The sequence below is a fragment of the Macrotis lagotis genome, chromosome 3, assembly GCF_037893015.1.
Source record: "Macrotis lagotis isolate mMagLag1 chromosome 3, bilby.v1.9.chrom.fasta, whole genome shotgun sequence".
Lineage (NCBI taxonomy): Eukaryota > Metazoa > Chordata > Mammalia > Peramelemorphia > Peramelidae > Macrotis > Macrotis lagotis.
The window spans coordinates 176,714,332-176,728,546 of record NC_133660.1 but is presented as its reverse complement, the minus strand read 5'-3'; the positions used below and the strand labels follow the sequence as shown (position 1 = coordinate 176,728,546).

General features: G+C 33.9%; 1 protein-coding gene across 7 annotated transcripts in view; it reads left to right on the top strand.

Annotated features, from left to right (window-relative positions):
* KLHL5 (kelch like family member 5) overlaps nucleotides 1-14,215 on the top strand; it is a 144,384-nt gene that overhangs the window by 61,088 nt on the left and 69,081 nt on the right. For 6 of the 7 annotated variants that reach the window (XR_012477051.1, XM_074229630.1, XM_074229627.1 and 3 more), the window contains 2 exons: nucleotides 11,052-11,234; nucleotides 13,773-13,909. Coding sequence is in view for 6 of the 7 variants with exons in the window: in XM_074229630.1 (XP_074085731.1) it covers nucleotides 11,052-11,234; nucleotides 13,773-13,909 (320 nt within the window). In the remaining variant the exon portion in view is untranslated. The remainder of the gene's footprint in view (nucleotides 1-11,051; nucleotides 11,235-13,772; nucleotides 13,910-14,215) is intronic. The other variant, XM_074229628.1, reaches the window with a different exon arrangement.

Sequence of the window (14,215 nt, the reverse complement as noted above, 5' to 3'; positions counted from 1 at the left end):
ATTTTTAAAATATATATTTATATGTATCATTTATCACTCTAGTAGCAAGTAGAATGCAATACCATAATATAGAAAGGTAAAGTACTGTGACTTTCAGAGAAGAGAGAGAGAGAATATTTTCTGTAGTAAATAATTTTCCTTTGATCTCTAGCCTTTTTTCAAGAGAAAAGAGTTTTTCATATGGGATCCTTTTTTTTTTAACTGTCATTATTTAATTGATTTAGCAAATCTCTTGGAGATTGTCTCTCTCCTATACACAAACTGTCAGTGTTAATGTAAAAGAACACACACACACACATCTTCAGGTGATGTTCAATCCAATTTTATACATCCTTTTAGAAGAATTAACTTTAATATATAATATCTGTAAACAATATAAATAACTTTCTACAATAAATTTTTATTTCAGAACACTGTGAATTGAAATTCAATTTTTTCAAATATAGGAATGCCTTGAGCATTTATTATTTAGTCAGTTGTATTCTAAGAATTATCATTTACTGAATATCTGGAGCTTAAACCAACTATCCTAAGCAACTGGGAATGATGAAGTGGGGAGCGGTAGGTAGTGATTGTATATCATTTAAAGAAAACCAGAAAAACCCAGTTTCTACTAATGTTAATAATAATAATAATTTATAGAGTATTTTCACATATATTATGTATTTAATCATCACAAATTCACTGAGAAGTAGATAGAGCAGGCATTATGCTTTCTAAAAGATGAGAATGCCTAAAACTCATGGATCTTAATTGATTTGCCCAAGGGTCACAAAATTCAATTAAGTTCAACAAAAAATAGATTCCTGCCATGTGCAAAGCTAGTACACATGCTTACCTTGAGATATGAAGAGAAAAGAATTTTAAGTGGATGTCTGACCCTTCACTGCTATGCTGAGGTAAATCTATCTAAAAGATAGTTTGATAAGAATCACACAGGATGGGTTGTCATGGAGAGGTTACAATCTGCAGTATTGGGAAGAGTACCCATATGGATGAAAACACAATACATAAGAGGCATACAACCAGTAAGATATTTGGATTCTATATATCATCATCATCATTATCATTAGTTAATATTTTCCAATTATATGTAATAATAATTTTCAATATTCATTTTTGTAAAGTTTTCTCCCTTCCATCCTTCCCTTCCACCCCTACCCCCCCCCCAGGATAGCAAATAATTGTGTTACACATATTTCCACATTGGTCACAGTGTGAAAGAAGAATTAAAACAAAAAGGGGAAAAATCATGAGAAGGAGAAAAAGCAAAAAAAAAAAGAATATGAAGATTATATGCTTTGATCTACATTCAAATTCCGTAGTTCTTTCTCTGGAAGTATATGGCATTTTCTATTGCAGGTCTTTTAGAATTGTCTTTGTATGTCTCATCTTTTCTTTGCATTATGTTTTTTTCTTATCTGAACTGAGAATTTAGTTGTATGCTAGATATAGGAAGATTCTGGCCTGAATCCTTATTCTGCTATTTGGGGTGTGTGTGTGTGTGTGTGTGTGTGTGTGTGTGTGTGTGTGTGTGTGTGTAATCATGGCCCATTATGGAACGGAACTCAAAGTTCAATGTCGGGAGCATCTCCAACAATCACACCTCTTATCTCATTTAGCTTCTCTCCATTGTTCCTTGTAGGAACTTCATCATATTTTGCTTATGTCTAGGTTTCTCTCATCAGTGTAGATAAAAGATCCCCAGTCTCTTTTTTAGGATGAAAGTTAGCATATTAACAGTCAGACGTTCGTGACTGTTCATGACAATATATTTTAAAAAATCACTATGTCCACCATAGGCAATGCAATTCTTATTTCTTCCTGGGGCACCCAGCTTCATCCTAGGGCTCTGTATAACCATATAGTCTTATAAGTATTACTTGAAGAATTAGGTTCCTGCTTAAGAAAATTGGATTTTAGGTTGCTAAAGAGACTTCTCATATTCTATTGGACTTCTCTGATCTAAATAATTTACAATAATACTACAGTTTTCCAATGGATCCATGATCTCATTAATGTGAATATTCCCTCCAATGGAGCATATTACAACCTAGTCATGCCTATCTGTCATATATAACTCTTATCTATGTCCTTCTGTAGGATGCATGGAGAGATTACAATCTGCTATTCTAGGGGATATTCCTCACATTTTCCCATATTTCATGGATATAAATGAAATATAGGCATGTCTTGGAGACATTGAAGATTCTAGACCACCATGATAGAATGAATATCACAGTAAAGTGAATCATATATTTTTGGTTTCTGATATATATAAAATATATATGTAATATAAAATATTGTTCTATTTACATTATTCTGTAGTCTAAGTGGGTAATGGCATTATATCTTAACAAAACAATTTCTGTACTACATTAAAATATTGCTAAAAATGTTAAGCATCACTTGAGCCTTCAGCTAGTCATTATAATCTCTTTGCTGATCTTGCCTCAATGTTGACTTCTGCTAGGTCCTATGTTCAGCGCAAGGGAAAGGCAAAAGAAAGCAAATACATACAGACAGGCTGTGTGTGGGATCAACCAAAAATAATGAACAGGATGAATGTTCAGTAGAATAAAGAAAGATGAAAATCAGGTGGGATTATAGCTGCAACTTGAAGTAGGCCAGGAAAGGCAAGAGGCAGAGAGGAGGAAGGGGCCTATTCTAGACATGGAGTACACTCAAAAAATGTGTCTTGTGTGAAGAGCAGCAGTGACTAATGTCACTGGATTGAAGAGAGCATGGGAGTAATGTAAGTTGTAAGAAGACTGGAAAGGTGGGGGGGGGCTAGGATATAAAGGGCTTTGAATGTCAAATTGTATTTTATGTTTGATCCTGAAGGTGACAGGGAGTCACTGGAATTTATTAAGTAGGCTGCTAGTGACATGATAGAATCAATGCTTCTGGAAAATTATTTCATGACTGAATAGAGAATGGATTTGATTGTGGAAAGACTTGTGGCAAGTCTTTGTAACAGTCCAGGTGTGAAATGAGGGCTTGAACTGTTGAGAAAAAACAAATTCTGCAAGTGACCAGGAGAAAGACCTTCAAAAATAAAGGAAAGGAAAATTTAATAACGAAGACTCTACTGCACCCTGTGGAAAAATGTAGGAGAGAATGGAATATTATTTTGTCAGAACAATGGAACTCCAGATGCAACCAAAGTTGACCTAACCAACAGATATGAACTTAACCATAAAAGGGGAAAAAAAGATGCATTTTCAGTAATGAAGTCATTCCAAACATTCTTTGAAAAACTCAGTGCATTAGATCTAAAGTAGCTGAGAGGTTAGAATAAAGAAGTAGTAAAGCAACAAGCCATATAGATATAGAGACCAAAGAAGAGCCTATTTAGGTGATTTTTTTTCTTTTTGGTAATACAGAAATCACCTGTCATCGATAATAAATCAAAAGGTAACCCCAGTAACAAGGTACCCCCATGGGAGAGAAAGGAGATGCTTTGTGGTAGTCTGAAAGAGAGCCTACCTTGAACCCCAAAGTCAGACCACTGGCCTTGCTTCCAGTCTGAGCCATGGAGCCATTGTTGAGGGGAGCAGTCACTGGAGCAGTATGGCACAGTTAGTAAAATACTAGACTTCAAGAAGAAAAGAAATAGTGAAGGGGTGCTACCTGTGCTACTATCAACATTAATTACTGAACAATTGCCACTGAGTGGCAAGTAAACCTGAAAGCCTTGGGAGCGGTGGGACTCCCCTTCAAAATATCCCTCCTGCTTCTATCCCAGCCCCTACAACCATCATCTGTAAGCAAACCCCTGTGGAGATGCTGCCTGACAACTTCTTCTACCAGGGCTGCAACTGAAGGCCTAGAAAAGGAAGTGCTCACTAAGAAAATCCTTGGCCCAATTTACAGATGAGGAGATCAAAGTAATCCATAGCCATATGAAAAAATGTTCTAAATCATTAATTATTAGAGAAATGCAAATTAAAGCTTCTCTGAGGTACCACCTCACACCTCTCAGATTGGCCAGTATGACCAAGAAGGATAATGATCATTGTTGGAAGGGATGTGGAAAATCTGGGACACTATTACACTGTTGGCAGAGCTGTGAACTCATCCAACCCTTCTGGAGAGCTATTTGGAACTATGCTCAAAGGGCAATAAAAATGTGCATACCCTTTGACCCAGCAATACCACTACTGGGTCTATACCCTGAAGAGATGATGAAAAAGGGTAAAAACATTACTTGTACAAAAATATTTATAGCAGCCCTGTTTGTGGTGGCAAAGAATTGGAAATCCAGTAAATGTCCTTCAATTGGGGAATGGCTTAGCAAATTGTGGTATATGTATGTCATGGAACACTATTGTTCTATTAGAAACCAGGAGGGATTTGCATGAAACTGATGCTGAGCAGAACCAGAAAAACACTGTACACCCTAACAGCAACATGGGAGTGATGTTCAACCTTGAAGGACTTGCTCATTCCATCAGTGCAACAATTGGGAACAATTTTGGGCTGTTTGCAAAGGAGAGTGCCATCTGTATCCAGATAAGGAGCTGTGGAGTTTGAACAAAGTTCAAGGACTATTCCCTTTAATTTAGGGAAAAAAACCAGATATCTTATTGTCTGATATTGTTACCTCTTAGACTTCTCTTTAAGGATATGATTTCTCTCTCATCACATCCAATTTGGAACAAGGTACAACATGGAAACAAAGTAAAGACTGACAGAGTGCTTTCTGGGGGGGGGGAAGCAAGATTGGGGGAAAAATGTAAAACTCAAATAATATCTTTAATAAAAATAAACTAAAAAAAAGAAAATCCTTGGCCCATCAAATAATAAAGCATCAGAAACTGATGATTTTTATTGGTGGACATGACATAACTTCCTCCTGCTCTGCTACTGTATCTTCAGGAATGTGTCATCATCTAATGTAGAGCTGAAAGTTTTTCTAATTTGTATCCCTAGAACTTATTTTTTTATTATTTATTCATTCACATAGCAATGAACTATTTTCTCATAGTCATAGTTTTAGAGTTGAATGTGATTTTTTAAAAGATCACCTATTTCAACCTCAAATAAAATAATCTCTTTTAAAACATTTTCCTTAAGTGTAGGATACAAGGGGATTTCATTTCATGTTTGGACAACTCTAGGTAGAAAGTTCTTTATTAACTTCAGCCAAAGTCTATCTCCCACTAACTTCTAACTCATCACTTTGAGTTCTGTCCCCTAGGGAGAAAAAAGAACATGCATTCCTCTTTACAGGGGGAAAAGAAAAAAAAATTTATATAGCACCTCCTATGTATCAGGTACTGTGCTAAACACTTTTTAAACAACTATATCTTCAGGATAGCTTTTAAATTTTAAGATGGTTTTTATAGCAAGAGCTATTGTTAAAAATGATGAACAGATCAAGGCCAAGACTAAAGATTTTTAGTTTTAGCATTGACGTTTCTACTTCTGGAAAAAATGTGGAATATATATATATATATATATATATGTGTGTATATATACATATATATATATATATATATATACATACACACACACACACACACACACACACACACATATATATGCAACATTTATTGCACCTTTTCCTTCATTCTCATATTCTCAATTCTGGGTCCTACTACTGACTGTGTGTGTGTGTGTGTGTGTGTGTGTGTGTGTGTGTGTGTGTATTTCCATAGTATTTTGAGTGGTTTTTAGAAACTTCTTAAATAGATAACACTATTTCAGTATTTGATCTTTTAAAGAAGATAGATCATATCTAGTCCACTTTAATTTGAAAATCATCCATTATATCTGTTTTGGGTTTTATAGATATGTAATGAATTTTTGGTTTGCATCAATGTAAATCTACAGTTTTTTGGATAATCCAATACAGAGATAATACGTATCTAAGGAAGATGGGGTGGGGGAGATAAAAAAGCTAACTCATTTCTTAGGCCTGCTGAACAAGCTCCATTTTCTTCTGAGAATGAATGTTTTCATGTTTAGACTGATAGAATATAATGGCCTGAGGTCTCTTTTTCTTTCAATTTGGAACATTGGAAACTAGCTATGGGGACAGCTATGTGATGTGATGACTAGTGCAGTGTGTCTGGAGTCAGGAAGACCTGAGTTCATACCCAGCCTCAGACACTAACTCTGTGATTCTGGGCAGACTCTGCCCCAGTTTCTTCATCTGTAAAATGGGGATAAGAATAGCATTTACTACCCAGGATTGTTGTGAGGATCAAATGAGGTAATAATTGTAAATATAAGTTTTAGTTTAGTAGAGTGCCCACCACATTATAAGTGCTAGATAAATGTCAACCATCGTTATTACTGTTAATTATTATTGTTCAGGAGTTTGGAGAGATGCATTTAAGGAGCCAAAGGCAAATGGAAAGGGCAAAGATAAGACTGTGAAAATAAGAGTATGATTATATTAACAAAGGAATAAAATAAAATTTAAGAGACTACAGATCGAAGGCAGGGGGAAATAAGCTGAATTCCAGGGAACCATAGTAGCACAGTCCCATTGTAATAAATAAGCATGATCATGAACATAGATGACACTGCTCAAATAAGTAGAAAAGTAAGTTAAATGTTACAGAGAGATAATATGTTTGTTAACAAATAGCATTTGAAGCTTGATCTTTTAAAAGCTGCTTCTACCTTGAAAACAAATTCAATTGTTGTCATATACTTTTACTACTTTAGTTCATACTATGAGTATGAGCATTCCTTCCCCAGTGAATATTGCAACCTTTCCATTCCTTTTTATTCTTCATGTTCTTCCATATAGCTTTAATAAAGTAGCTATCCAATGTTATGGAAACTTTTGTCTAAGTCTTTTAACCTAGATCATAAAATTACTTCATATATCATTTAATTAAGTATTATAATAATAGAAGCTCAAATTACTTTGGTATACTTTACATATATATATATATAATTGCTGAGTTTCATAATTACCATAAATTAAATATATTTACTAATTGCGTATTTAATTTCATATTGTGATGTTTTCAGGATGTATTAAATCCTTAGAAATTACTTTTGCTAAAAATAATAAATTATTTCTAAAACAATGTTACTATAAACAACAATAAAAAATAATTCATATTCAGAATGCTTTTCTCATGAGAAATATGTATAATTTGATTAAGATGCTTCTGAATACATTTACTTTAAAAAGTTCTTATTTATTCATAACTTGCTTGTACAGACCCTTCACTTTCTTCTTTCTTTGGACTACTGGTTTTCAGTTGTTCTACTGACACATTCATAGAAACATAGACTTAGAACTGGTAGGAATTTCAGAAATCATCCAATCCAGTACTCTTCTTTAACAATTAAATAAATAGGGGCAGCCATGGAGTCAGGAGTACCTGAGTTCAAATCTGCCCTCAGACACCTAATAATTACCTAGCTGTGAGGCCTTGGGCAAGCCACTTAACCCCATTACCTTGCAAAAAAAAAAACCTAAAAAAAATTGAATAAATAAACCTAAAAAGGTTAAGTTACTTGCCCAAGATTGTACAGGCAATAAATGGTGGAGAACGAGGATTCACATTTAGGTCAGACAACCTTGAGAGTTGTAGGAAGTATCACTGGCCATTTAACAACCTATGTCTAAATAGAATCCCGATAAATGGTCATTCAGCTTTGTTCCAAGGAGGGGGAACCCACCACTTCTAAAAGCACTCCTTTCCACTTTTGGATAGCATTGTTGTTAGGAAATTCCTGGTATTAACGTCTTTGTAACTTCTATGCTTTTTTCTGATTCTGTCCTTTGAGGCAAACAGAACAAGTATAATAACTCTTCCACATGACAGCCCTTTAGATCCTTGAAGATAACCTGTTTCCCCTGCATCTTGTCTTTTCCATACTAAAATTCTTCAATTCCTTCAAATGATTCTCATTTGACATATATTCAATCAATATCTTTTTTCATTCTGGTTGTCTTCCTCCTTCGCACACTTTCCAATTTGTCAATGTCCTTAACCTGTGATGCCCAGATGAGGTTTGACTAGAACAAAATGAAGAGGGATTCTTTTAAGGGCTATTTAAAAGTCCCTTGAACTCGTCTTTTTGAATTGCCATATTTTCCTGGAACACTGGACCCAGAGCATTCAGGAGACCCTGAATGTGTCAAGGAAGAAGCCCACCTCTATCCTCACTGCCATAATTTGTTGTTTGCACCTTAAGCTGGATTCCATGTCTGTCCTTGGGGAGCAAGATAGGTGCCAACCAGTCTGTGCCATATTGGGGTAAATACATGTGTAGCTAGAGTCCTCTTAACCTCACAGTCTAGTGGTTACAAGACAAAAGGATATGACTTTTAGCATTGCCTTGCTCTTCTCCCCTTAGGAAGGGGTTACTGCACCTTTCCCCTCCCTTGCCATGCCCCATCCTGTTTTCTCCACCTCCTTTTGTTGTACTGTCATAAATATGCAAACTTCTGTTAAGACAGTGAACCCTTTAGGTTCTTCAGGTACATTCATTTCTCTTATAATAAACCTGGTTTTCAAGACATGATTGCCTATTGATGACTATCACTGTCTTATTCCTGGTAGCTCTTCTCTCTCTCTCTCTCTCTCTCTCTCTCTCTCTCTCTCAATAGAAATATTTTATTTGTTTTCCAATTATATAAAATAGTAGTTTCTGCCTATCATTTTTTGTAATGTTTTGAATTTTTCAATTTTTCCCCTGACTTCCCTTCCCCCCCCCCCCCACAGAAGGCAGGCTGATAATATTTACCTTGTTTCCATTCTATACATTGATCAAAATTGAATGTGTTGAGAGAAAAATTATATCCTTGAGGAAAAAAAATAAAATATAAGAGCAAAATTATGTGCGACATAATTTTTTTTTTTAAATTGAAGGTAATAGTCTTTGGTCTTTGTTTAAACTCCACTGTTCTTTCTTTGGATATGGATGGTATTCTCTATCACAGATAGCCCTAAAATTGTCCCTGATTATTGCACTGATGAAATGAACAAGTCCATCAAGGTTGATCATCACCCCCATGTTACTGTTAGGGTGCACAATGTTCTTCTGGTTCTGCTTATCTCGCTCAGCATCAATTCATGCAAATCTTTCCAGACTTCTCTGAAAGCCCATACCTCCTGGTTTCTAGTAGAACAATAGTGTTCCATAATGTACATTTACCACAATTTGTTCAGCTATTCCCTAATTGATAGACATCCACTCAATTTTCAATTCTTTGCTATCACAATCAATAACTCTTCTCTCTTAATGCAGCACAGGACGAATTTAACTTTTTTGTTCTGTTACACTGCTAAATCACCTTGAAATTAATGTCTGCCAAAACCATTGGACTCCCCCCCCCCAGACAAATGGCTATCTAAGCTTGCCTCATTTTATAATTTGAAATTGTTTTTTTAATCCAAGTATAAAGTTTTACATTGATAATCTCAAATAGATATCAATTTATTTGATTCAGCCCAGTGTTCTAGATTATCAATATCTTTTTGGATCCTAATTGTTATCCAGTGTTTTAGCTACTTCTCCTTCTGTGTGTCATCTCCAAATTCAGTAAGCATGTAATAACTATCTCTAATGGCATCAAGATAAATTTAATTTGCTTTTTAAAAACTCTGTATACAAACTCATTTAATAGAAAAATAGTGGGTTAAACTATATCATAAAATGACTGTTTTAAATTATAATTTAATTTAGAGTTTTGAAATCATGCTTGGTAAATGTTGACTTAAGTAGTTAATATTAATCAAATTTTAACTACACCAAAGAAAAAACTTTGGAAAACTTCTGATTTAATTTATTCCAATTATATTTTTTCTCAACAGTTTAATAATTTCTACTAATATTTTGGCATATATAATCTATAGCATATATAATCTCTTCTTTTATTCACACTTCTTACCTTGTACTTTGTACTTCTGGGTATTGTGCCTTTGAAAACTACCAGAAACCTTTGCCATGGTTTAGCTGGCATAATTCTGGGCAAACAAGCCATAGCTATTTGTTAAATAAACACACCTTTAGCTAAATCCTTGACACCCTAGTTTTTTAAGAAACATAAAGATTGCGGCAGCTGAGTGGCACAGTGTATAGAGAACCAGCCCAGGAGTCAGGAGGACCTGAGTTCAAATCCAGCCCCAGACACCTAGCTGTGTGACCTTCAGTAGTTCACTAAACTCTATTGCCTTGCAAAAAAACAGAAAAACTAAAAAAACATGAAGATTAAGAGAAGCTATTTAATTATGTTATGGCTTACAAATGATGATTATCTTCATAGCCTCAAATCTAAACTTCCAGTTTTATGTGTGTTTTTTTATGTAATGGAGATTGTAGATTATAAATTCAATGGAGTTTTTATGTTCTGACCTGGAAATTTAAATATGACTTTTACAGCACTGTTGCTATTATAGTACTTATTCTAAGTTCCATATAATGGATTTACAACTGAACTTTTGGGACAAAAGCAATTCTTATAATTTAGGGTCACTATATTTATTTTTCTGAATTAATTTAATTGTCCTCCTGGGATAAATGAATGGCTAGGTGACCTCTTTTAAGTCTATATTTGTTTGATTTAGAGTTATGAGTATTTAGATGTCTATAGTGTAACTGAATACAAATGTGAGAAGGAGGTAGTCTTGAATGATGACAAATTTAATGGTAACTGAAATTTGGGAAGGGTAGGATTGGGTATATTCAGACATGTGGAGATGACCAGAAATGTTGAAGGCCTGATTCTGATTAAATTAAAGTGAAAATTCACCTATCAGAGCCAAAGGACCCAGAAGCTAAGTCCAAAGTTTTGGTGTCCAGTATAAGCAGCATTCTGGGGGGGTATGTCTTGAAAGTAGAGTGGTTCTGGGCAAAATAAGACAAAAGCTCATCTATCAGAACCATCCTATCTGGTGGGGAAGAAAAGTATGAGATAAAGATGATATACTAAATGTAGTATGGTGAAGAGATGGTCAAGATATGGATTATTTCACACCATTTAAAAAATTTCAATGGACTTCTTTTTTTTATGTGTGGGTCTGAATATAATTGTAACATTTCAAGCCAGTTGTATTCTGTATTTTTTTCAGGACCTCTAATAGCAGTCAGACATTGTCCTCTTGTCATAACATGGAGCCGTGTTCATCAGATGAATTTTTTCAGGCCCTTAACCATGCTGAACAAACATTTAAAAAGATGGAAAACTACTTGAGACACAAACAATTGTGTGATGTGATTTTAGTTGCTGGTGACCGAAGGATTCCAGCTCACAGGTACAATTTTTTTTTAAAATTAGCTACTTTTTAAAAAAATATTTTTTCAGACGTTTATTTTAAATATATACTTAAACTATGTAACAACTGCCAGAAGTCTCTTAATTCATTGTAAAATCTTAGTAGCAAATTAGCAAATTATATGTGAATTTACCTAGCTATGGTGTAAATCTAGGAAAAAATTTCATGAAGAAAAGTTTTAAACTGTTAAATTGTTTCACTTAGATAAACCCTAAACAATTCCTTTTAAACTTCAAGGTGTCCACTTTAAAAATCATATGGCTCAGTGTTTCTACTTCTGTAATCAAATTTTGTGCCCCATGATATCTTTAAGTCCTCAAAATCAATGTGTAGAGTGTACAGTGGTAAGGTGTACTTAGAGGTATAAGCCTGTAGAATAGGATTGCTAAGAGTATATGAAGTTTAGAGCCAACTTCAGTTTGATATACCAGAAGTAGGCTGTTTATGGTCAACAAGAATCCAATGAAATTGATGAGCTGTCATTTTTTTGAGAGTATAAAAAAAGATGTGGAAGTGATGATTAATGAATAATAATTTCATGAATATAATTTTCCTTTTGCAATTTCAGTTTCATGGTTAATGATTGCTATGGTTCAAAAAGTCTATTAAACATTTCAAAACTCATCACCACTACTATATGATCCCAAATGTTTTTCAAATACTCCAAAATTAAAGTAAAACTCGCAAATTATTTTCAGGAATGGTACCTGATAAGATTAACTGTCAATTTAATGAATAAGTCAAGAAGTATTTATTTAAAATGTTACCCTTCCCTCAAAGAAATTTAACAACTGACTTGGGGAGACACAACTAAGAGACAAAATTATATAGCAGTAGGATTGAAGAAGACTAATGATGGAAAGGATTCAGGGTTGTGATTTGGAAAGAAATGAGTAGTAAGAGAATAATGGAGAATTAAGAATAGTTCAACAGTGAATAATTTATCTAAAAGGTGAGCTTTTGAAGGGAGAAAAGTGAGACCTGAGGAGTAAAAACCTAAGAAAACAGGTTAAAAGAGGTGTAATAATTAGAAGTTGTGTGGACAAAAAATGAGTTTTACAAGGTTGAAACAGGACAGGACAGGAGGTTATAGTCAAACATGAGAATTTAGGATGGTGGATTCTAAAAGTGGAGCACTTGTGGATGATATAAGATCAAGGGTATCATTATTACTGTGTATGTCTAAGACAGAATGAAAGTATAGATCATGGGAGCTGTAGTGTCTTTGAAATAGCTGACAATATATAACAGACTTTTCAAGTTGTTGTCAAGATCATAATAAGTTCCCTTTACACCAGACAACTGCGTTTCAGAAATGAGTTGAAACTTTAAAATGGTAAAAAAAAACTATAGAATTTTAAGAAATTTTAGGCAAAGTGGATTATCCAAGGGACTGAGCATATGAAGTCTTCCTTATGTAATTTATTTCAAGGTAATGTAATGAAATTGTTGAACTATCGAAGTGAGGAGACTTTATACTTTAAAGAATGTTAAAAGTCATTTAATCCAATTCTTTGCTTTTATAAGTGAGGAAGCTAAATTTTATTAAGCTTTATTGCCTAATATCACACATGTGATGAAACTAGAATCCAGACTTCTTAATTTTTAGCACCTCCAAAACTTCTAATATTATGATTGAGAACAGAAAAGTAGCAATTTTTCATTTTAAAAGTCAGATTTTTTTTTTTTAGTTTTTTTTTGGCAAGGCAATGGGTTAGCTTGCCCAAGGCCACACAGCTAGGTAATTATTAAGTGTCTGAGGCAGGATTGGACTCAGGTACTCCTGACTCCAGGGCCAGTGCTCTACCTACTGCGCCACCTAGCCGCCCCAAAAGTCAGATTTTTAATAGTTGTGTTCTACGTAGTTGTTTTATGATTTTTGTGAAAATAGTCAAAATAAATTAAGGAAATGCTCTAAGGACAGTTTTAAAAAGAGATAATCAGCTCTTGACAACTTTACTGTTGGGCTTTCTTTATGTCACACTACAGTGACTTTCCATGACATATGCTTGTAATGGAAAAATATAAATAATAAAGTAAAATTCTAGAAGTGTTTCTAAGTTCTTTAAAACAAAGAGTATTTTTAATTGATTTGCTAAATCTTACCCTTAAATGTCTTACTATTTATTGACTACCATTAATAGTGTATTTCTAAATCACATTTTTTTACAAAGCTTTAGATATTTTTTTTTTGAAATCATTTCAAAATATCCCAGGGTTGTTTCCCAGTTTCATTTGATATTATAGTTGACTTTAATCTTCTTTATATTTTTTTACCCTTTTGGTTATTACAGATAGATTCATACACTGAAAGGATATTCATTTATGCAAAAATGTTAATAATGTTAACTTATTATTCAAAAGAAAGAACTGGAGTATTGAAGCAATTATCAGATTTAAAATGAATCCTCCATAATAGTGTAATTTCAAAGGATTTTTTTTAAATGGAAATATTTAGTAATAGACATTAGCTTGGATGAGGACATTGATTCTTCTTTTCTCCTAATGTATTCTCAGATTGGTACTCTCCGCTGTTTCTGATTATTTTGCTGCCATGTTTACTAATGATGTAAGGGAAGCAAGACAAGAAGAAATCAAAATGGAAGGTGTAGAGCCAAATTCACTTTGGGCTTTGGTTCAGTATGCATATACAGGTAGTAAATTTTTATGAAACAGGTAACAGAAATTTATCTTAGTTTTATTTGTATTATTAAGTCAAAAGTATACTCTATCATTAAATTTCTCATGTCTTGTATCAGAAAGATTCCATAGAATGTGGCAGTTTTTTATTCTATGTTTTTCCTACTGTTACCACCCTGTTCCCTATTATATTCCATATACACCAATAATGGGCCGTAAAGCCCTCTAGTTGATAGGCCAATTAAAAGAAACTATAAACTATGTACTTTTAATGAAGGATAGATTTTTTAGTGTACTTTGTGTTTCATGAACTTTTTTTT